This window comes from Emys orbicularis, chromosome 4 (genome assembly GCF_028017835.1).
Source record: "Emys orbicularis isolate rEmyOrb1 chromosome 4, rEmyOrb1.hap1, whole genome shotgun sequence".
Classification (NCBI taxonomy): Eukaryota; Metazoa; Chordata; order Testudines; family Emydidae; genus Emys; species Emys orbicularis.
In genome coordinates this window covers 85,248,816-85,274,393 of record NC_088686.1, presented here as the reverse complement: position 1 = coordinate 85,274,393, position 25,578 = coordinate 85,248,816, and the positions used below count along the sequence as shown (strand labels likewise).

General features: G+C 42.7%; 1 protein-coding gene across 1 annotated transcript in view; it reads right to left on the bottom strand.

The window, feature by feature from the left end:
* The window catches only part of SHANK2 (SH3 and multiple ankyrin repeat domains 2), a 569,301-nt gene that overhangs the window by 529,916 nt on the left and 13,807 nt on the right, over positions 1–25,578 (bottom strand). The window contains exons 2-6 of the mRNA XM_065403513.1: positions 15,036–15,239; positions 11,712–11,783; positions 10,490–10,598; positions 10,044–10,195; positions 8,738–8,905 (exon numbers count right to left, since the gene is read on the bottom strand). Of these exons, the coding sequence (XP_065259585.1) occupies positions 8,738–8,905; positions 10,044–10,195; positions 10,490–10,598; positions 11,712–11,783; positions 15,036–15,239 (705 nt within the window). The remainder of the gene's footprint in view (positions 1–8,737; positions 8,906–10,043; positions 10,196–10,489; positions 10,599–11,711; positions 11,784–15,035; positions 15,240–25,578) is intronic.

Here is a 25,578-nt window from a genome sequence, read left to right as displayed (position 1 = left end):
GTCCGACTTTGATCCAAAGAGAGAAAACCTGTGAATTATTTGGCCAGATGCACGGCTCAAATTTCAAATACTGAATAGGTGGAATTAATTGTTCATTGAATGAGACCATGAATTATTCACAGAAGTTATCTGGTGAATAATTTTCATTAATGAATAAATCTGAGGGGAAAAAATCACAGTATTTCTGTCTATCAATCTTAGCGATTTATCTGGCTCCCATTACCATAGTACATGAATGTCTCAGAATCTTTAATGTATTGATCCTCACAACACCCCTGCGAGTCAGGGAAGTGCTATTATCCCCATTTTACAGATGGGGAACTGAGGCTAATTAACCAGTCCCACATCACTCAGTTATCCTATGGCAGAGCAGGGAGTGAAGCCAGGTTTTCCAAGTCCCAGGCTAGTGCCCTAACTAGTAGACCATTATTCTTGTCTCTGGTCACAGACCATTCACAAGCAGAAAGGGGGGGAAAAACAATATTTGTTAAATAGTTTACTCATTATGAATTATTTGCCCAAGTAGAGGGAAAAAACCAGATTAAATGAAAATAGAAAGATTTATTCTAAAAGGCATCAGAAAGATATTATTCACCAAGGAGCAAATGGAACAGCCATATAGGATGACCAAATCTATCACTGCAAAATGATAACGTATATTTGTGTTCACAAGTACAGTCTAGATTAGGATAGACAAATACTGAGTTCCAGAATTCAGATGCCTGCCTCTCCAATAGTCAAGCAGCTAGTGAGTGCAGGCATGCAAAGGACTAAAATGTTGGAATCTCAGGTTTCTAATCCCAATTTTTCTATTGACTCACTACATGACCTTGGGCAAATCACTCCATCTCTGGGCTAAAATCAGCCCTGAAATAAGGGGACAGCTCCCATTTAAGCAAACAGGAAATATGACTGTTCATGCTAGAGCTGATTTTAGCCCTCTGTGTCTGTCTTCTAATCAGTAAAATGTGGCTAATAATGCTTCCCTACCTGTAAGTGTTTCCACGGACTGCTGTGGCTCCCCCTGATATCACGTAATGGTGTGCAGGAGTCTTTGCCTCTAGCACCCCCTGTTGATCTGCTGTTTGGTGCTGCAAATTGCCTATTCTGTCCATAATTTATCCTTCCAGCTAAATCGTGTCTAATCCAGACCTCTTTGGAGGTAATAAAAGTCCAACTAAAAGTCCAAATGAAGAGATCCTTTCACCCCTCTAAGGCTACTCCTCAACCCGTCCTCTGGTGTCAGTCCTCAGCCCCTCCCCACCTCAGCTTAACAGTCCTTGTGCTGGGAAGAGGGTTATGCCCTTCCTTAGGGCTGGTAGGGGAAACCCAGCCTCACCTCTGGTCTGGTTGCCGGCCCAGAGACCCCATGTTAAGCAACCAGGTCTGTTCTTTTAGATGTGCTGCTGTTTCCCTAGGCTACTTGCTACCTCCAAACCCCTTGTGCTGTTTCGCAGTAGCCTGTGGTTAATATAGCCTCTCCTCTGGTTCCCAGACCTCTCAGGCTTCTCCCTAGGTCCTCCCAGCTCCTTGTTCCTCCCCTGGAACACCGACCCACAGTGCTGCCTCCCTGGGCCTTTCCCCCTTTCCATGAGCCAAAACAGAGACGAACTCCATCCCTGGGGTCCTCTTCAACTTGCCTTCAGCAGGCTCTTCCCAGAGAGAGAGGGAACTCTACCTCCTGTCTCGTGGATCTCCTTTCTGCTAAGTTCTCTCCTCTCTCTGTAGTCTTCCCTGACCCTTTTATAGCTGGGGTTTCTAAGGATAATTAAGCCGCCAGATCAGGATCAAATGACGGATAGTTGCTATATCACAAGCAGGGCTTAGCCTGTCTCCCCTTAAAAGGCCACCCAGCCTGTGACACTACCTCAAAGGGGGTTCTGTGAAAATGTTCAGTATTGTGACGCCTAACTTTTAGGTACCTAAGAAATCACTGGAACTAAAATGGGAGCCACAAAGCCTGAACTAGGTGCCTAGGTTCCCTTACAACGTATGGGGAGAGATAGGCACCTCAGAATGTGATCCACAAAAGCCAGCATGCTAAGCAGGGAGCAGCCTTAACTACCCAATGGGAGATGCTGATGTGAGAGATGTGCTAAACCCCACCCTTCTCACGGAGTTAGGTGCTTAAGTCTGGGCTTCAGGGGACACCTATCTCTGCTTGTGATCCACAGCCGGGAACCCCTCTCTTGGAGGTGTCTATGCTGTTTCTTGCAAGGTGAGTTAGGAACCTTCTTAACTCCACATGAAAGAGAAGGAGGAAATAGCACCTTTCATAACTTTTAGACCAATGGTTAGAGCACCCAGCCAGGATGTGGGAGACCCAGGTTCAGTTTCCCCCCTCTGCCTGATGGGGAGAAAAGATTTGAACAGGGGTCTCCCTCCCCCAGTAGAGTGATCTAATCACTGGGCTATCAGATATTCTGATGTACGTCTGCCTCAAGTTCTCCTGTTGAAGCTGTTCCACTTTCCATAAATAATTAGTCAGTCATTGGAGCAAGAGGACTGGACCTCTCTCTCTCTCTCTGGATAAATACTAAAACAGTCATTGTGAGACAAAGTGGAACAGCTTCAACAGGAGAGACTATGGCAGCCCCACATCAGAATATCCCATAGTCCAGTGGTTAGGGCACTCACCTGAGAGGTAGGAGACCCCAGTGCAAATCCTTTCTCCCCACCAGACAGAGAAGGGAATTGAACCTAGGTTTCCCACACTGCAGATGAGTGCTCTAACCACTTAAAGATAAAAGGGAGGCGACACCAACTCAGTTTTTGAGGGGTCTAATCCAGTGGGTGCACTCAGTGCATGCCTACTGGCTCAGGCTCTGCAGGTGAGATAGGCATCCCCCCCACATCTTCCCAGTATTGTGGATCCTGCTGGTACCCCAATGACTAGAGGGAAGCAGTAGTGCCCATGCAGAGAGGCAGAAACATAGGTGCCTAGGGAACTTTTACAGTGAACATTTATGCACCAAGTGAATTTAGAATTAGATGGCAGCTGAGCAGGAGTTTTGTGGATTGCAGTCTCTGCTGGAACTGAGACTTAGGTGCCTAAATTAGGTACTTAATACATTTGTGAAGCTGCATCTAAATGACTGTTCTAGTAAATGTGTAGAAACCAAGCTGTGATTAATGAGTTCTCTACTATCCTAAGTCACTTCACATCTCTCAAAAAAGATAATAGATGGGATAGCTTTATACTGCCATCTTTCACATGTCAGAGAGGGGTACTGACTTTGTTGCTTACTGAGGATGGATTGCTCAATTAACCCATAATCCAGATGTAAATTTACTTGATTTATCTAGGATTAAAGCCAAGAAGGTGGTTTTGGAAAACACAGTCCCCTTTCAGTGAGAGAAATAATTACTATAAATCTATTAAGTTGGGTTTTCATACAGAGAGGATTCTTCTTTGTACTTCCAGATATTGCAGGTGAGACCAATCCTTGAAAGAAAAGCTCCTCCCCATCACTGTCACCTAGACTTCTGAGGGAATCAAAAGAAATGCTTACCTACCTCCAATCTACCCCCCAAACCAATTATAATGGTGGATAAACCCCTTTTACTTACTTCCTAATAGAGATGGACCCAAACAAATAACCAAAATCTGAACACCCTGGAACACTGAAAAAGCTTGAATCCAAGTCCAAACTTTGCAACTCATACCCACCACCTACTAGGAAAAGAATTGTGTACTAAGAAAACTACGATGAAGGAAAAGTAAACGTCCTTCTTAGGTCAGAAAACTTGATTTGACATCCTAGGATATTTGCCCATGAACACACATAGGTAGATATACCTATGGGTTAGGCTAAAAGGGGTAAAAAACAAGGGTGATGTCATGCTAGGAGTCTACTACAGGCCACCTAACCAGGTGGAAGAGGTGGATGAGGCTTTTTTTAAACAACTAACAAAATCATCCAAAGCCCAAGATTTGGTGGTGATGGGGGACTTCAACTATCCAGATATATGTTGGGAAAATAACACAGCGGGGCACAGACTATCCAATAAGTTCTTGGACTGCATTGCAGACAACTTTTTATTTCAGAAGGTTGAAAAAGCTACTGGGGGGGAAGCTGTTCTAGACTTGATTTTAATAAATAGGGAGGAACTCATTGAGAATTTGAAAGTGGAAGGCAGCTTGGGTGAAAGTGATCATGAAATCATAGAGTTCATAATTCTAAGGAAGGGTAGAAGGGAGTACAGCAAAATAGAGACAATGGATTTCAGGAAGGCAGATTTTGATAAGCTCAGAGAGCTGATAGGTAAGGTCCCATGGGAATCAAGACTGAGGGGAAAAACAACTGAGGAGAGTTGGCAGTATTTCAAAGGGACACTATTAAGGGCCCAAAAGCAAGCTATTCCGCTGGGTAGGAAAGATAGAAAATGTGGCAAAAGACCATCTTGGCTTAACCACGAGATCTTGCATGATCTAAAAAATAAAAAGGAGTCATATAAAAAATGGAAACTAGGACAAATTACAAAGGATGAATATAGGCAAACAACACAGGAATGCAGGGGCAAGATTAGAAAGACAAAGGCACAAAATAAGCTCAAACTAGCTACAGGAATAAAGGGAAACAAGAAGACTTTTTATCAATACATTAGAAGCAAGAGGAAGACCAAGGACAGGGTAGGCCCACTGCTCAGTGAGAGAAACAGTAACAGGAAACTTGGAAATGGCACAGATGCTCAAGGACTTCTTTGTTTCGGTCTTCACCGAGAAGTCTGAAGGAATGCCTAACATAGTGAATGCTAATGGGAAGGGGGTAGGTTTGGAAGATAAAATAAAAAAAAACAAGTTAAAAATCACTTAGTAAAGTTAGATGCCTGCAAGTCACCAGGGCCTGATGAAATGCATACTCAAGAAGCTAATAGAGGAGGTATCTGAGCCTCTAGCTATCATCTTTGGAAAATCATGGGAGACGGGAGAGATTCCAGAAGACTGGAAAAGGGCAAATATAGTGCCCATCTATAAAAAGGGAAATAAAAACAACCCAGGCAGGGCCGGCTCCAGGGTTTTGGCCGCCCCAAGCAGCCAAAAAAAAAAAAAAAAGCCGCGATCGCGATCTGCAGCGGCAATTCGGCGGGAGGTCCTTCGCTCCCAGGTGGAGTGAGGGACCGTCCGCCGAATTGCCACCGAATACCTGGACGTGCCGCCCCTCTCCTGAGCGGCCGCCCCTAGCACCTGCTTGACAAGCTGGTGCCTGGAGCCGGCCCTGAACCCAGGAAACTACAGACCAGTTAGTTTAACTTCTGTGCCAGGGAAGATAATGGAGCAAGTAATTAAGGAAATCATCTGCAAACACTTGGAAGGTGGTAAGGTGATAGGGAATAGCCAGCATGGATTTGTAAAGAACAAATCATGTCAAACCAATCTGATAGCTTTCTTTGATAGGATAACGAGTCTTGTGGATAAGGGAGAAGTTGTGGATGTGGTATACTTAGACTTTAGTAAGGCATTTGATACGGTCTTGCATGATATTCTTATCAATAAACTAGGCAAATACAACTTAGATGGGGCTACTATAAGGTGGGTGCATAACTTCCTGGATAACCATACTCAGAGAGTAGTTATTAATGGTTCCCAATCCTGCTGGAAAGGTATAACAAGTGGGGTTCCGCGGGGGTCTGTTTTGGGACCAGCTCTGTTCAATATCTTCATCAACGACTTAGATATTGGCATAGAAAGTACGCTTATTAAGTTTGCGGATGATACCAAACTGGGAGGGATTGCAACTGCTTTGGAGGATAGGGTCATAATTCAAAATGATCTGGACAAATTGGAGAAATGGTCTGAAGTAAACAGGATGAAGTTTAATAAAGAAAAATGCAAAGTGCTCCACTTAGGAAGGAACAATCAGTTTCACGCATACAGAATGGGAAGAGACTGTCTAGGAAGGAGTATGGCAGAAAGGGATCTAGGGGTTATAGTGGACCACAAGCTAAATATGAGTCAACAGTGTGATGCTGTTGCAAAAAAAGCAAACATGATTCTGGGATGTATTAACAGGTGTGTTGTGAGCAAGACACGAGAAGTCATTCTTCCGCTCTACTCTGAGCTGGTTAGGCCTCAACTGGAATATTGTGTCCAGTTCTGGGCACCGCATTTCAAGAAAGATGTGGAGAAATTGGAGAGGGTCCAGAGAAGAGCAACAAGAATGATTAAAGGTCTTGAGAACATGACCTATGAAGAGAGGCTGAAAGAATTGGGTTTGTTTAGTTTGGAAAAGAGAAGACTGAGAGGGGACATGATAGCAGTTTTCAGGTATCTAAAAGGGTGTCATAAGGAGGAGGGAGAAAACTTGTTCATCTTAGCCTCTAAGGATAGAACAAGAAGCAATGGGCTTAAACTGCAGCAACTGAGGTTTAGGCTGGACATTAGGAAAAAGTTCCTAACTGTCAGGGTGGTTAAACACTGGAATAAACTGCCTAGGGAGGTTGTGGAATCGCCATCTCTTGAGATATTTAAGAGTAAGTTAGATAAATGTCTATCAGGGATGGTCTAGACAGTATTTGGTCCTGCCTTGAGGGCAGGGGACTGGACTGGATGACCTCTCAAGGTCCCTTCCAGCTTAGAATCTATGAATCTATCAATACCAGACCAATTCATTTTAGCAGTAACCAAGAAACTAATCCATACAGAAGACAGATTGAGAAAATAATTACACTGAACATGGGAAACTGCTGGAATTTTCAAATATACTAGGGTACTGAGCTGCTTCTGATGCATATCAGAAGAGGCTTCTACAGTATCTCTGATACATTTCCGTAGGAATCTTACTGCCCTTTTATTTTTATTTTTTAAACTTTAATTCTCTCCAAAACATTATCCCCAGGCCACTGGTAATTCTGCATCTAAACCTTCCAAGGGTCCAAACTGGCAAGGTGATGAGGACTATCAGATCCAATTAATGTCAGTGAGAGATAAATATGCTCAAGAACTCAGAGAATCAGGTACCAAGTGTGGTAGAGGTTCAGCCCTGTGGAGAGGTTCATCAAAAGGCCTATGCACCATTTACAGCACTTCATCCAAGTTCCAGAGCATACTGAGGAAAGAAATTTTTGCTATAGTTTTTGCACGTGCACACACACATGCACACACACACACAGAGCTTCCTTCGTTTCTTGTCTCACACTTTAGCGCTACAAAATGACCCAATATCTGATGCCATACCACAATCTGTGTGCAGCAATCCTTCCAATCCTTTTGCCTAGAGCAGCGGTTCTCAAACTGTGGGTTAGGACCCCAAAGTGGGTCATGACCCCATCTTAATGGGGTCATCGCAGCTGATGTTAGACTTCCTGGGGCCCAGGGCCAGGGGCCAAGCCAGAGGCCTACCGCCCAAGGCCCAAGACCGAGGGCTTCAGCCCTGGGTGGCAGGGCTCAGGTTACAGGCCCCTCCGCCAGGGGCTGAAGCCCTTGGGCTTGGGCTTCGGCCCCCCAACCCGGGGTGAGGGGGTTTGGGAAGGCTCAGTCTTCGGTCCCCCCTCCTAGGGTTGTTTTCAGAAGAGGGCGATGGTGCAATGAAGTTTGAGAGCCCCTGGCCTAGAGAAACACCAGCAATGCTGGATGTTATCGGTTTTATGCTGATTTCCTGTAAGCTACATACCTCCTTCCCTTAATACAGTGACTGCACTTAGAATGCCACAACCCACTGCTTCACTTCATGTGCATTAAGCACACTGCTGCTAAATCCCTTATTTGAAGGTCTTAGAGGAAATTCAGGCTTATTAGGAGAACACATAGGAGAAGAGGCCTAAGAAAAAACAAGTCTCAACCAAAAAGCATCTTACCAAATTATATGGATTTCTATGACGAAAGAGATACATAAGTTTCTGGAATACAGACACAGGATGCCTATCATTTCCCAAAGAAAGATTCCTGGTTGTTGTTGCAAAGCTGAACAAGCTATACCTGAAAAATAATCATGGTACACCATTGTCTAGCTCAAGAGATCACCAGAGCCGTAGGGCATACTGAGACTAAACAAGGCCCTAAATCACTCTCTTATGTGGACCAGGTGGCAGCAAATGTATCTGCCTACCAAATATTGAACACTATTTGAGCAGAGCAGTCAGGGAGTCCCAGTTATGGAGAAAGGGGAAATGTCACTTGAAACTTTTTATCTGGAAGACAGGAAGCAAAACTCATATTCTGAACTGTTTACGGCGAACCAGTGAGAAACATCCTTCAGTACAGCACACTAAAGGATTCCAGAGTCAGGCAGGACTTGTGTCCACATATTCATTATATTACTACCAATGACTAAGGTCAAGATATTTCTGGTATAAAGGAACAAGCAGCATTACCAAGAAAATGGAAAGTTGCATCTGAAAAAGAAAGATCCGGCAATATTTTTGCAGTGGGGCATTCGTAACAGAATGCTACAATGCAGACTTCCAAGAGTCCACTAGAGGAATGTGCAATACCAGCCAGCTGGAGCAGTAATTTGTGCAACTATGTCCATAGAAACTGTGAGGCTTGACTGCTGCTAAACTCTAACAGACTGGATATTCAGTTCACTGAGAGCAAATTCCATGGTGCTAAACAAAACAAAAGAAAAAGAAATCCTGCATATATAAATTAAATATCTTCCAATAAAAGATTTTACAGAGTCCTACACAATATGCAAAATCCTGGGAAAGCAATCTGTTGAGCAGATTTAGGCCTCCTCCTGACCTCACAGCCCTGCAGCAGTAAATATAAAATCTAATGAAGAGTAATCTTTCATACCTGATGAATCTCTTGCCATCCATTTTCATCTTTGCAGCTGACTGTAGCATGTTCATGAAGTAAAAGTTCACAACAATAAGGGTCTCCTCCTACTACAGCGGTGTGGTATAGTGGTGTCAATCCACAGCTGTCCTTGTAGTTAGGAGATGCTCCAAGCTCTAAAACGGTCTACAAGTAATTATAAATGGTGAACATGTCTGAGCAAATAACTGAAGGACTCTCTGTATATTGAACGTCCTTTCCAAAGTATTGTTTAGTAGGAGGCATTTTTTGTTACTGTTTATACAAGCTGGCTGAATGGGCTGCAGTACAGACAGCCTCAGAAGAGCTATGGCACAGTGCCAAAGGCCCATGGTAATTCAGGCAGTTGGTGCACTATGTGAAGTCCTAGCTTTGGTACTCAGAGAATCTGCAGGTGCTCCAGCAACAGAATGAGTAGCAAAGACTGCCCACTATCCATCCTGTTATTGAGTTGAAAAATTGGGTGTTTTAATAAAGTTGTGGCTTTTGGCCACTCTTCAATTGCAGTGCGCCTTACCAAAAATGTTGTGTAATTTGAAATCCTGTCCAGAAGGAAGTAATGGAATTTCATAAACACAAGATTTCATCTAGAATGTCAAAATAATCAACAATACCAGTTAGAGCAGGAAGAAAAAACAAAAGGGGCCAGTATCAAAAAGATAAAATGTATAATCCATGCTATTGGCATTCACTTTCAAAGACAGATAAACAGCAATAACACTACTCCCACTTCCTGCAGACAGATCTTACACCGCTTATCAGTGCACAAGGTTAAGGCCATGTCTACACTACCACTTATGTCAGCAAAATTTTATATCACTCGGGGTGAAAAAACCACATCCCTGAGCAACATAAGTTTCACCAGCATAAGTGGTAGTTTGCACAGAGCTATGTCAGTGGGAGAGCTTCTCCTGCCAACAAAGCTACCACCGCTCATTGAGGGTGGTTAAATTATATCGACCGGAGAGCTCTCTCCCATCGGCATAGAGCAGTTACATGAGAGATCTTACAGCGGCCCAACTGCATTGGTACAGCTGTGCCACTTTAAGGTCTCTAGTGTAAACATAAAGTCTGTTTCACCATCACTTCTGAAACATAAGCTTCTGAAATGAAAGGGCCCTTTGTTGAATGCAAATCCTGAAAGTCAAAAGCCTAGGGGTAAATACTTAAGCAAGCACAAATTAAAAGTTCCATTAAGGACAATATGATAATTAACTCCAAAGCATTTTCCTTTATATATTGTTCTGTATAAAATAATGTATAATTTGGCTCTGAAAGAATTTACCTTGAGGGTTACTTGGTTCTTGGCTCTAGCTGCTTTGTGCAGAGCTGTCATTCCATCTTTGGCTCTGAAATCTAAATGTGCCCCTCCATTTTTCAGAGCTTTGATTACTTCTACAGTATTATCATGCTGAGCTGCCAAAGTTAGAGGAGTTTCTAAAGACAAAAAGAATATAATGTGTGAGAAAAATACAAGCAACTTTAACCAAAAAAAGGTATTTACAAATATTTCAAAAATATTTTGTTAGCTTTTAAGTATAAAACATATAAAACACTGCCCTAAAAATATCATAAACTATTAACTTACCCCCTTCACATACTGGAACTATATGTTTTGCTAAGACCGGGACTTTAAAGGGCAATAGATTCAGCAGGTAGACTTTGGTTTTGTTTATACAGTAAAACCAGGATGCGTACCGCTTTATGCTGTTGATTTCATTAATCTCTTACCTCCACTCTCTAGGTCATGGTAGTTAGGGTCTAGTCCCCGATCCAACAGCTTGGTGATTTTTTCCACTGAGAGATGGTGAACATGATCCATAAATTTTCTCAAATTAGCCTGAAACAAAGAGTGGTGACTGAAAAGTCCTCAGATCGTATGAAGAATATTCCAGTTACGACTGAGATCTTCAGCTGGTATAATCACCATAGCTCCATTGACCTTAATAGAACAGTGCCAATTTACACTAGTTGAGGATCTGGCCCTAAAATTGTACTCAATCAGAGCACAGATTCTATGGAATGCAATGGTCAAAATTAAAAACAAGAATATGCTGCTTACAACATTCAGGAAAAAATTACTAGAAGTCCTATTCATAAAGAAATCAGACTGATAAGATGGAGATCATAATTAATCCAACCTGTAAAGGCCTCTAAAGATATGTATGTCAGTATTTATAAAACTGGTGATATATTGAAAACTTGATGGGTTTATATAATTATATAAAGTTCATATAAAATTACTTGTAAATTTATGGCAAAGTCAAACACAGGAGCGCCGCCAGCTTTTCTGCCGCCCTAGGCGGCGGAAGGTCCCGCCACCGAAATACCGCCGCGGTCGCCGCCCCCCAAATTGTAGTGCCCTAGGTGACCGCATAGGTCACCTAATGGGTTGCGCCGGCCCTGGTCAAACATATGAAATATACTGTAAGAAAAATTCTTAAATTGTAGTCACTGGACCACTCACTGTCCATGGACACTTACTGGTGGTCTGCAGACTGCTCAGCTAGTCACCTGAAGCAGATCTCCCCCTAATTTTCCAGGTGCTAAAATACATACTTTTCTAAATATTACTTTTCCACTTAAGCAATTGCCTTAGTTGTTGCAAGGATGCTTCACGTTGTCCAGTCAGTTGTGGGAGGGGAGACATCCACAAGACAACTTCTGTTTAGATGTGGTCTACATGAAAAAGTCTGAGAAGCCCTGGTGTATTGTATATAAAATCCAAGTCCTGCAGGCTTTTCTCATATAAGCAGTTCCTTGACTTCAGTGGGACTATTCACATGAACAGAGATCTGCAAGATCAATGCTAGAACTATCCAGGCTGAACTCTGTATGTATTTTTTAGACTGCCATTAGAATCAAAGGATTCTAATCAGAGGGTCATTGTGCATCTGACTTAGTACTTTCAGAAAATGGATGCTCTCCCTTATCACCAGCAAATTGGACATACCTTTGTATGAAGCTTGGCCAGCTGTTTTTCATCAAGATTTAATTGCTTATACACTCTCTTCTTGTACCGAAACTGATAGGGAAACAAATAGATTAAGTCAAAATTTCATATTTTATTTAATAGTGAAAGAGATCTGAAATTATCAGAATGTGGCATCTGTTAACAGTAATGTAGATTTGGGCAAACTTAAAAAATGGGGCTTGGGACTACAGTTTAAAGAAACAAATAAATAAATTCCAAGATGTTAGAATGCTTGGAACAATACTATTGAAATTCTACAATCCTTATAAGCCAAATTCATACCTGGTATAAGCATAGAGAAGTCAATGAAATTACATGAGGAATGAGTTTGGCCCCTTGAATCTACACTAATGAACTGGAAATACCATGTGAAGAGCTTTCCCTAAAGACATTTCAGCACTTTCATTTCCAGCACAGACAGAAAAAGGAATTGCAGAGGCATGTGAAAACTTAAAACGTATTTAAAAAAAAACACAGCAGAACATGTCTGAATCTCAGAAATAGGACTCATTCCTGAAAATCCCTGCTCATAGGAGTAGTTCTGTGGATGTTAATGGCACATCTGCTGTGAATAAGGATTACTCATATGCATAAATGCGGGGAGGGATAGCTCAGTGGTTTGAGCATTGGCCTGCTAAAGTCAGGGTTGTGAGTTCAATCCTTGAGGGGGTCATTTAGGAAACTGGGGTAAAAATCTGTCTGGGGATTGGTCCTGCTTTGAGCAGGGGGTTGGACTAGATGACCTCCTGAGGTCCCTTCCAACCCTGATATTCTATGATACCTATAAAGGTTACAGCTGAGGCTAGTTCTTATTTCATTTTATTATTTATTATTTTATTCTGACTAGTTAGCCTATTGCTAGAGCAGACAGAGAAGCTGAAAATTCATGGGGTCATCATTACACCATGATATTTATTTATCACTGATCTAGCACACCACAATTTACAGTTCATTAGAATGGTAAATGGCTCTTCTGTGATTAATTGGCTTTCATGTAAAATGTATTTTTAAACACAGATTTCACCCCCACCTCTCTTCTCACAAGGTTAGATGGTGGAATTTATGACACCTCCCTGTAAAGGGGCAGTGTGGAGCTGCAGTGCCCCAGGAAGGAGTGCTGGGGAGATTGTGCTCCTTGCTCATTGTGATGCATAATCTACTCCATCCTATGAATGAAGTAGACTGTTTGCTCTGGTCTGCTGGCCCCACCCTGTACACCAGTGCAGGAAGGTTGAGCCATGACCCAGGCAGAGTGTGCCCTAGAACAATAAGCTTTTGCATGACTCTGCAATGTTGGGGAAGCTTCTTGTGTGTCACTACACAAAGTCCCTTCACTATCAGGTCCATAATCTTTCTTGATTATGTCTGAGTTCAAAGCCCCCTCTCCCCTTTTTTAAATATTAGCTTTTTGTGGTATTTCAGTCTCTTTGTGTTCATTAAGATTCTACTGTAACAACTGTTCATGCTCTCAACATGCTACAATTTTCTCTGAACTGGTAATTACATGTTGTGAACAGAGACAAAAATAGATCTTTGTTTACTAGGTAGAATTCAAAGAGTGCTATGTATTTTTTGGATAGGGCCTGAATATCAGCTTTTCAGGCAGAACACTTCTATCCTTTACATGCCACGTACTTGAATTCTGCAGAGAAAAAGGACCCTTTCCCCATTTATTGCACATAGAGGAATTCTGCTGGCAAGTCCTGTACAGTTAAAACAGTACTGTAACAAGTGCACTGGGGAAAAAAGTAGACTTAAATATAGTGATTATTACTTTGTTCAGGGTTATAGCAGAAACATCAGTGACTGACCCTCAGAATTCAACTCGGAGAGTAAGTAGGGCACTCACTTCCATTAGTTTTACACCAATGTAAATCTATTGATGTCAGACCTAAAAATTCCACTTATTTTTCCTGTCTACTATAGTTTTTTGGCCTTTCCTTAAGAGAAAGTTGAGCAATTACTGACTCAATGTAGGAAGTATTACATATAAAATCAGAGAGTAATTTGTGTGAGTTAGGGAATAGCCTTAATATAAAAACATTTCAAGATACAGCAATCTCCTATTTCCCTAATTTTACTCAAAATTTAGATTACTCATACTAAGGGCTTGTCTGAGCAGTGGGATAATGCACACTACTGGCGAGGGTGAGAGGGTGATTTCTAAAACACTCTGATGTGTAGTGCCATAATTGGTCCATGTAGAGCCTGCTAGTGTCCACTAAAGGTTCCCTAGGGCAGTGTTTTCCAAATGGTGGGTCCCAATCTGGGAGTAGTGACCTGGCGCACTCAGGTTTGTCCCATATGCCAGGTTGCAATACCCACACCTCAGAGCCAAGCCAGCACCACAGGACAGGAGCTGGGTATGTGCAGTCACTGCAGGGTAAGTGTAGGGCGTCCTCCCTCTCCAATCCCACTCCAACCCCCCCGTTCCCAGGTTCTCCCTTCCACATTAGGCCCAGGATTCTCTAGAACCTTCCTGTAACCCTCTGGTGGATCGGGACCCACCATATAGGAAACATTGCACTAGGGAACTTTTAATGTGAACCAGCAGGGTCTACATGGACCAATTAATGTGGATTCTGGATTTCACATGGCCCTTGCTATATGGTGTGCTACACAGTCATTTTTTCAACTAAAAATCCCAGTGTATCAATAATGAGCAAAGTAGGTGAGGCAATGGGTTACTTGTTTTTTCATCTGGGAGACACCATCAGCCCTTCCAGAGGGTGACAGGATTAATATAGTCTCTTTTACCAGCATGTCTTGCTTTAGCTCAATACTACACCTGGCTGTCCAGGAATGACATTTCCCAACGGCTAAGGGGAAAGAAGTGTTCCAGCATGCCCTACAACTGGAACTGGAGTCTGGTCCTTAAAGCATAGTTTAGCACCTTAGATTTCTCCACCAAATCATAAAGTGTTACCCTGAAATGTCTTTCTGTCCATCAGTGATCATGACTCCTGTTCTACTGGTATGTCTCCTGAGGAAAATCCTGGAACAGAGTAGTGCTGGCCCCACAGGTTTCTAGCTTTAAAGGGCTGGTACATCCCACCACAGAAAATCATTGGGCCTGATCCGGTAACCTTTATGTGAGTAATGCATAAAATACCCCCACTGAAACAAACAGCATTACTTGTGTGAGCAAGGCTTCAAGATCAGCCCTTCGATCACTACTTCCTGAGCGCAATTCACATCCATTTAGAAACCTCAAATAAGACTTACTATATATACATATCGTACCGTAAATAAAAATGTTTCAGATAGTAAAGCTTTAAAATGATTACAGTTGTATTAAAATACCTCTAAGGAGGGAACACCTTTATTCACTGGTTGTGGATATTCCCTAAGGAGTCGCTCCTCATCCAAAAATTTCCCATCTCTCCCGTTGCTGGCAGGCTGAAACAGCCCATAATTCAGGACATCTTTCAAACTCTGATTCAAAGTGCATAAAATTCGTTGTTTTGCTACCCACACTGAAGCTTCAGGATTAAATCTAATGCATTTCTGTAAAGCCAAACAAAATAACATGTTACAAAACTTATGAGAGATTTATAAAGATCATTCTAAAGTAACAAAAAGCCACGTAAGTAATATTGTGAGAGCCTGCAAAGAGTGCACAGAAATTAAATACAAATGCAATATAATATACACTTGCATATAAAGCAGAAAATTTTGCTCAGCCACAAGGCAAAATATTCCACAATACTTGGTATCTTTCATTTTCATGTTCACAATACCTTACCAAACTTTTTCTAAACAAAGAGGAAGAGAAGAAAGCATATAACTTGAGCTCAAAATGAATGAGATCAGCAATAACAAATTAAACAAATAATCTGGTACTGTCTGCATTTCCCTGCACAAGAAGCTGAAAATCTACATTTAATTAAATTCTAAGACAAAGAACTGCATTAACAAGGAGATTAGATTTCAGACATCTGTTCCTTAACAACATCAAACACAGAGGTGCTATAAAAACTCAGGGCATCCTGAGTTCTTTCTCAGACTTTAGAAATCATATCTTCTTTCATAGATCATGTGTTAGTATGCTGCATCTCTTGGTACAACCCAGGGAAGGCAGGCTAATGGGACTTCAAGCACCCTTTTGATTTGGTTTGGTGACTCGTGTAGCCTTCAGCATAATTTAGGTTTAAATTACAGCAGCTTGTCCTCAGCTGCCTTTATGTGGCAGCAGTGATATGTACAGTGGGCCCGTCCGCTTGCCTTGATATGCCCCTCCCTCCTCCTACACTGGGACTTGCGAAGAGCATGGCATAGGGCTGCTATGTCAGTCTCTCTCCTGGCCAGTTAAAGACTGTTCTGGTCCCCTTATATTTCCCAAGCACCATACAGGGGCTGTTCTGGAGGCCCAGGGAAGTACCCCCACCCCCAATAATATTTCAAATACAAGAAAAAAATCAAAATGCACATAGCAGACTTAACTGTGACCACAACAATATGAACTCAGCTTTTCACTACATGTCACTAATTTGTGTTTAGGTCATTTCTGAAGATCTCTATGTTCTTAACAATTATATTCTTCAATGTACATTTCTACATGTAGATAATAAGAACGGAACAGTACAGAAAAATACAAATTGACACCTTGCAGGAAAAGGAAATTGCTTTTTTTAATCTGATGTATCAACTTAATTTACAGCTTTCTATAGTACTCATCTTTGCAGCATCTGTAGGTTACGTATTTTGTAAATTCTCTGGAGATAAATCACTCATGTAAAAAACTGATCACTATGGATTTATTAATGATAAACATGTCAATACTTGACAAGATACCATGCAGTTCTGAAAGTGTGCACCTCTGATTTCATGTATTTAACCAAATCATTCAAATGGCTAAATCAAGTGCAAAATTTACCACTTTATGGGTTTATGTGGCGATGCTTTTTTTCTAAATCAGTTTCTCCATTTGGGGGAAATATTCCCATCAGTGAAAAACATTCCTAGATCCTGAGAGGCATGAAGGACTTCCAATTCTCCATTAATTTCACTGGGCATTGCAGGTGCTCAGCTGGTCATCAGCATATCTCAAGATTTTGCCCTATAGAAATAGGAGTCACTAGCAGTGTCTGGCCCTGTATATTATTTGTGTGGCAAGCTGACCTGCTCACAAACCGCAATTTAGGGGATTGCAATGAATGTTTGGCTCTGATTCTGCCAATTATTCCTCAAATTAAAGATTAGTTGACACTGATAATTAGGTATCCTCTATTCATCCTTGTTGCCTGGCAAGAAACATTATAGCTAAGCTGCCATGATAGCATCACACAATCACCCATTTGCTGAAGGAATATGGTCGGCTTAGGAATTCTGGCTTAAATCCAACTCTACTATGCTATTTTTCACGCGTGGTTCATTGGGAATCACATCTCAGTTTGTTTCTCTTTGCGACTGGTACAAACTGCAGTTTTTTGAGACGTGCTTCAAATACTTACCCGGGCTACTGTTAGGATACATACGGAAATTATAGGGGTCAGGGAACGTGGGGGGCAAGGAGAGAGAATATTGTGCTCGGGAGAATAGTGGGAGGGGAGAAGGAGAAGAAGGGACGTGGTGGGCGAACTATACTGTTGTCCCTTTTTGGGGTCTCTCTGAGTGCATCCACCACAGGTATCATGCCTCAGGCCTTTACCTCTAGTGGAGTGGAATCCCACATTTTGCCCACTCTCAGCTCAGGACCTGGGTTACAGCCCCCTGGTACCAACCACGACTAATTCAGCAGGTCCATCTGGGACTGAACCCTGCAAGGGTTTCTCCTTTGGAGTCTGTGACAGCATACGTTTACAGTGATACAGTAACAGCCTCTTCAAAACAAAGCATGATTTATTTTGACTAATGGTATACAGTGCTTAGAGAAGTAGATTTAAAACAGAAGCCTGCATCCATATTCCCTTACCTAAATGCTACCTCAATCCATAGCTCAGGCAGGTGTGGCTTATTCCCCATTTCTGAGTTGGGAGGAACACCCCCCCACTGTTTACAGCCTTCTCCCTCTGTCTCTGACTGACACATTCTGATCTGCCTTTCTCAGCTCACCCACCAAAAACCATCCTTTTCTAGGGTCTTTTAGGGCTTACATCCTCTTCTGATCTCAGGCTTATCCTAGATGGAGCTAGCTAGGTGAATTCTCCCACCAACTGATAGCCCAGTCACTGTTATCTTAACTCCTTTGAAGCTACTTATGTGAGGCGAGTTATCTCTGTCATCGTGCCACCCTTCTTGCTAGGTTCTGTAACAACCTCCTTATAGGCTTCTTTGATTTAGCTCTATACATTCAGTCAGGCAGCATACAAAATTGAACAGGGAAACTGAGTCACACATAATATTCGTAAAAGATATTACAGACATTTTCCTAGATTGTCACAGGGGTCCTGGAAGGCAGACTCCAGGAGACAGGCTGCTCTCTCTCTAATCTTTCTGTTGGTGAGTTCCTCCTCTCCGACCGTCAACTTATTTCTTTCAGCATCATTCGTCAGCCCCACCCACCCCCCAACCCTGTCACTCAGCTTTTCCCTGACCTCCAGTCCATCAGCTCTGATGGCTTCTCACTGCTCTCAGTCCTCTTCTCTCTGCCCTCTCTTCCCTTTCTTTCATCAATATGATTGTTGATTCTCTCCATGCTTGACTTTTTTGTCCCTCTGTCCCATTTCAAGGTCTCCCCTATCATCCCCCAGATCTGGCTCCTCCTCCAACATCCACTTCCTCAGCTCCTGCTCTCACAGGACAGAGCACATCTGGAAGAAATTTCGTGACCAGTCCAACTTTCTCCACTACAAATTCATTCTCTCCACGTTCTGTTCTACCATTTTCCTTGCTGAACAACTCTTACTTCTCCCACAGAAACCCATATCTGCAATCCCAGTCACCTATATGCCATTTCTGACTCACTTCTCAACCCTCCCCTCCTCCTGACTCCACTGCTCTCTCTGCACAGGATCTCACAGATTTCTTCCAAGAGAAAATTGACAAAATACATCTCCCTTCCCTCTTGGCTTGCCTTCCTTTCCTCCTTCCCCTCCTATTACTCTCTCCTCCTTCTTCCCTGGTCACAAACACAGAAATTTATCAGCTTCTCTCTTTCTCTAACCCCTTCACTTGCCCTGGTAACCCCATCCCATTCCTTGCACCCGGCCGCATCCCCTCAGTTATTCTTCTCCTTAACCTCTCACTCTTCTCTGACTTTCCCCCCTCATAATACAAGCATGCTTTTGTCTCTTCCTTCTTTAAAAAAAACCCACACCATTATTTACCCTACTTGCCTCTCCAACTACTGCCCTCATCTCTCTTCTCCCTCTCATCTCTCAAATCATTGAACATTCTGTTTCTAATTGTTGTCTGGAGTTCTTTTCCTCCGATTCCATTCTAGACCCTCTCCAATCAATCTTCTGTCCCTTGCTCCCCACTAAATCCGCTCTTGCCAAAGTCTCTAATGACCCCTTCCTAGCCAGAGCTCAGAACCACTACTCCATCGTCACCCTCTTTGACCTTTCAACCACCTTCATTGCCACTGACCGTGCTCTTCTTCATCCTCCCTTGACTTCTGTAACTCTGTCCTCTCCTGGTTCTCATCTGACCTCTCTAATCACTCCTTCAGCATGTCCTTTGGAAGATCCTCCTTATCCCCTCTCCAGCTTTCTGTGGGGGTTCCACAGGACTCTGTCCTTGGTCCCTTTCTCTTTTCCCTCTACACTTTATCTCTGAGTAATCTCATTTGTAAACACATATTCAACTACCATCTCTATGCTGCTGACTCACCGGCCTGCCTAGTCCACTGCTTCAACTATATCAATCCCTCCACTAGCTCCTTCTTCTCTAATCCTATCAAATTTAAGCTTCTTGTCTTCACTTTCAAGGCACTTCCTGGCCTATCCTCCTCTATAATTTCTCAGTCAGTATCAAAATATCAACTCTGGCCACCACTCAGCCTCTGGTGCCAGCCTCTATTGGCCACTTGTTAAATTTTCAAATGAGCAATTCTGTGCTTTCTCCGATGCTGCCATTCATGCTTGGGAACATCTACAAAGCTATCTCAATATCCTCCTTCAAACTTTCCTCTGCTATGATGCCTACAAAAAACTTGACAATGGTTAAGCTACTGGTGTGCTGAGACCACTGCCTATCATGCTGACTAATATTGTCTCCTTGCTTCCTTGTACTCCCTTATCTGTCTGTATTCATTGTTGTTTCATATTATACTTAGGATTGTAAGCTCTTTGGAGACGGGACCATCTTTTTGTCCTCTGTTTGTACAGCACCTGACACAGTGGGGTCCTGGTCTGTGACTGGGTGTCCTATGCACTATGGTAAATACAAATAATAAATAATACCAAGAAGATGACGAAGACGAAGTGAAGGAAGAAAATGGAGACAGAAGGTGGATGGTGGGTGAGATGATAAAAGGCAAGGAGGGGAAAGTGGGGTCAGTTGAAGGCGAAGGAGGCAGGACTGATGGAAAGGAAGATGGGGAGGGCAGAAAATAGCATCTCCCACAATATACAGGTTGGGCGAGGGTAAGTGGACCCCCCATCTGAGCAGCCAGTGGGGAGACACGTTTATCCATGTCCATTTAAGGTTGAATTTTCAACCCAAAATGATCACACAGAAATGGAGGGAAGTTGAATTTCCCCCAAACACAGACTGTAGGCATCAGCTGAGTACTGATAAATTCTTTTCTGGAAACCAGTCCAGCTCACCTACATGTTAGTATTGTTGAAGATAGATATTAGACTTGTAAAGATGTGTTTAGTCTCTATGAAGTGACTGCAAGTTGCTCTATGTATTAATCTTACATGTAATGTCTGTATCCCATGCTATAAGGTAACATGGAAGCTTTGCTTTATAACTATACAAATGCCTGCTCTGAATTTGTAACCCAGGCAGAAAGAATGGTTCTCCTGCTCATCAAGAAAGACTATCAAAAGTAAGTGGGCCATTGTGAAACATCACAATATGAAGACTAAGGGTATGTCTACACTGTCAAGTTTCTTTGCCACAAATTGTACCACTTTTATTAAAATGCTGGAATTAAACTGCCGTTGCATGTCCACACTGTGCTCCTTGTGACACTGGAGCGCATTCACATTAGCAGCTCTTGCAATGGCAAAGACAGCAGTGCATTGTGGTAGCTATCCCACTGTGCAACTGGCCACAGGGTGCTTTGGGAAGGGTTTGCAATGCCTCATAGGGCAGGCACAGCGTCACATGATGCAGATTTCCCAATCGAATAGTTCCATAGGCATCCTACTACATTGCCGGCTGCTTTTCAACTGAAGTGGGGCGGGGGAGGAGAGAAGAGTATGTGACAGGAAGTATGTGGGGTGAGAGAGCAGTGTGTTTTGGGGGACAGAGAGTGTGTCAGCATGCTGTCTTGTAAGTTCAGACAGCAGCAGGAAGCAACCAGTCCTGAGGCAGGGGGAAGAGGAAACCCTGACATAAGCCCCTGCCTCCCTCCCTGGGCGCGCGCACACACACACACACACCTCTCTATGTTCAACAGCCCGAGCATTCCACATTAATGGTTTGCTGTGTGTCCTGGAGCAGATCAGCACAGCACCCAAAGGCTGTCAGAAACGGTGCTTTGAAGGGGGAGGGGCGCATGTCTCCAGGGCAGCTGAGTTCAAAACAATGAGCAGAGCAGTCACTTGAGGCATTATGGGACAGCTCCGGAGGCCAATTACATCACAGAAAGCAATCAAATGTCTACACTGGCAATAGAGCACTGGAGCCTCTGCACAAATAGCCTTACGACTCTCGTCAAGGTGGTTTTTTTGCAGCGCTGCAACTGAGCAGTTTCTGTGCACAAAGTGGCTTGGCAGTGTGTCCACATCTGCAGTTTGAGCGCAAAAAACTGCTTTACTGCGCAGAAACTTGCCAGTGTAGACAAGCCCTGGGTAAACGGCCCTCTCACACCCATGAAGGTGCTACGTACAAGGAAGTTCATCGCATGAGCTTGAATTCTGGAAGAAGGAAATAAAGATAGCTGACATGAAAATTCTTCATCTCTGCTGTATGGTCTCTCACAGGGCTGGAGCTAGGAAACAAAAGTACATATCCCCAGGGCATTCAGTGCTGACAGATTACTACAACTCTGTCACCTTTTGGAGCTATATACTGTAACTCATTTGTGTATATATGTTGCCTGTTTTAACCTGTAAATAACTCTCTCATTTCTTTTTCTTAGTTAATAAATCCTTAGTTAATAATCCTTAGCTAATGGCTATAAGCATGGTCTTCATTGTGAGATTTGAGATACAAATTGAACTGGGGTAAATGACTGGTCTCTTGGGACTAGAAAGAACCTGAATCTTTTGTGATCATTTGTGTATGTCAACTACTATCACTAAGTCCAGCTTGCATGGGTGGCAAGGTAGACTGGAGTGCTCAAAAGGACAGTCTGTGACTCCATGGTAAGACAGTTATAGTGCTTCAGGAGTTCACATTTGTATACTGGGTTGGTGAAATCTAATTATAGAATGTACAACCAGTTTGGGGAGTCTGCCCTGCTTTTTGATAGTTTGCTCTGAGGTTGGCACTCACGGTCGCAAGCCACTGCAGACAATATGACATGGACCAAGAAAAAAGTGATATATTTATTCATCATAATTTTTAAGTCAATATCAAGATTATAGTTTTTGGAGGGGAGTGACTCATCATTTTGAATTATTGGGACTTGTAATACTGAGACTGAACAATGCCAACTTTGAGTCTACAGAGCAGATCCACGTGTAACCCTTATTCCACGAAGGTAGCTAGTTGATGTCTATGAAGGGCCTTGGTGGTATTGATCTGGTTTTTAGTGTCACCTATTTACTAGCAACTGGATCTGATATAAGCAATTAGTGCTTCCAGTTCTCAATGAGGTTGTGAATACAACCAGCACCACTCTGAATCTAAGAACAATTCCAGGATGGCATATAGCTTACACCAAAAAAAATGAGTGCAATTACTCCTCAACACTTCAAATGTCCTACAATGCTCATTCCCCCAGATCCCTGAGGCCTTAGAATGTGCCCTTGGCATTCCTGCTAGAACATGCACGCTTCAACTAAGATTTTTGACAGTTCTACATTCAAATGGATCCATGTTGGCAGATAGGTGCAGCTAGAAGGTGCAGTAAAACAGGAAATAATTTTAAATAGAAGCAGCGGTTAAAACTCTATGGGGACAGCAAACTGAGTGCTTCTTATAAAATACAGTCTAACACAGAGATCCTAAGCTGAAGTTTCAGGTTATATGAGACCTGCATAAAGCAATTGCAGACCCAAAATTTCTCTAAACCTAAACAGAGGGACGTCTCAGGAGCAGGAACACTCTCATTCCACCAAAGGCAACTCACTTCAACTCCTCACAGGTGTTAACGGAATTCACTGTCCGAGTTGAACCTTTCTCCTCAACAAGCCAGGCAAAGCTTCTTGGATTGGATCAAAACAAGGAACACCAGACAGCTTATCCTATGGAACCTTTCACAAACCTTTTCTTTCACTTCACTTCACTTCCAGGGGAGTGTGTGTTGGCGGAAGGGACAGCAGGATCAATGCAAAAGACTGCAAACAGTTCTTTGAGCACTACCAGTCTCTGTTCCCTTACCTTCCACAAAATTGTTCTGCTACCTCACTCAGCTCCCACCCCACTTCCCACTCAATATTGCTTTGCTTCAGGAAACGGCAGGGACAATAGGTTGCGAGAGCAGATTTCCATTTTCAGTGAATACTTTGTACTGGAGCAGAGAACTTTGCGCTTTAGGTAAGCACTTTACAGTGTTTTTCACACTTCAGTGAAGGGCACACATGAAAGAGGCAAAGAGTGGATTTATTCTTTAAAATATAACACATTATAGGATATATCATTATTTACACAGAAATCTGTACACATCCCATGGGAAACTGGTGTTATTTCACTGCTTGAACACTGGCACCAGAAATTATAAAATGATTAAACTAAAAACATAAGAACAACCATACTGGGTCAGACCATGTTCCATCTAGCCCAGTATCCTGTCTTCCAAAAGCGGCCAATGCCAGGTGCTTCAGAGGGAATGAACAGAACAGGCGATCATCAAGTGATCCTTCCCCTGTCATCCATTCCCAGCTTCTGGTAAACAGAAGCTAGGGACAATCAGAGCATAGAATCATAGAATATCAGGATTGGAAGGGACCTCTGGAAGTCATCTAGTCCAACCCCCTGCTCAAAGCAGGACCAATCCCCAGACAGATTTTTACCCCAGTTCCCTAAATGGCCCCCTCAAGGATTGAACTCACAACCCTGGGTTTAGCAGGCCAATGCTCAAACCACTGAGCTATCCCTCCCCCCCGTGGTGTTGCATCCCTGCCCATCCTGGCTAATAGCCATTGATGGACCTATCTTCCATGAACTAATCAATGCTATGGAAAACCCAAGCTGTGCGGAAGAAATTGACTATACACCAGTTCAAGCTTCCTGCTTTTATTTATTGTTGTCTCTCTCATTTGGGGTCTTGATTCTCACATCTTAAAGGGCTGTTTCATACATCTGGGTTTTGAAAGTGTAACAGTTGTTTGTACAGAGGGTTTTTGTTCATGGCATTATTATAGAACAAAAAGCATTTGATTTTATATACTCAATCACTTGTTTAGTGGTAGTATCTTCTAGTAAGGCTATCTCAGGGAAGTGAGAATAATACAGTCTAGGGCAAGTGCATATTTTTTTCCCAGCCAACAAAAAGAAATTTTTCCTGTGCCACCAATATGAGCTCTTTCACTTGACTTGGCCTGTATTATTGCCATATATGACAAGCCTTAACAATTTCGTCAATGCCTGTTCGTTTGGTCGATGGAGATGGATTACCTAGGCTAACGGGAGAATCCCTCCTGTCAGTGTAGGTAGTGTCTACACTGTAGCATTTTAAGTGTAGACGTTCCATTAGGTCACATCTAAAGTATAATCCTGTATTGGTATAACTACGTCACGCCGGGATGTGAAAAATCCACACCTCCACATGATGTAGTTATACTGACTTAACCCCCCCTGTAGACAGCGCTATGTCGATGGGAGAGCGTCTCCCACTGACATGGCTACCACCTCTCAGGAAGGAGGATTAAATACACCGATGGGAGAAGCTCTCCCGTCTGCATAGGAGCATCTTCACTTATGTGCTTCAGCAGTGCAGCTGAACCAATGCAGTGTTTTAAGTGTAGACCTGCCCTTAGTCCAGCTCTACTTGCTAAGATAAAAACATTTGATTTAACAGAAAGAATGGCATTGGAGAAGTAATATCCACCTTCTCAGCAATGACTCATACAGTAAATGATGTAGAAATCAGGGCTGGAAGGGGGTGAGGGAGACTGCACTGGGAATATTATTTTAATTCACGTTCCAGCTATAAATTATTAAACTAATATCTAAAAGAGGACTCCACATGATTTTTGTGAATGATCAAACATCTCCTGTTGAAAGGGAGAGAGAGTACTACACTCCTCATGCCACTCCTAGGCGCGACTGCAATACAAATAATAAATAATGATAACCATGCAAATATAAACCTCCGCCACACTGCACAACTTTCAGGTCACAGTGGCGAAAGGTTTTAGCCTGGTTAGGGGAAGCTATACATTAAAAAAGAGAAACAGCAAAAGATTCAGGGAACATGATGTTTTACAAAGAGGAATAGCAGGGTCGGTCCTGGGGCCAGTTTTGTTCAATATCTTCATTAATGATCTAGAGGATGGTGTGGACTGCACTCTCAGCAAGTTTGCAGATGACACTAAACTGGGAGGAGTGGTAGATACGCTTGTGGGGTAGGGATAGGATACAGAGGGACCTAGACAAATTAGAGGATTGGGCCAAAAGAAAC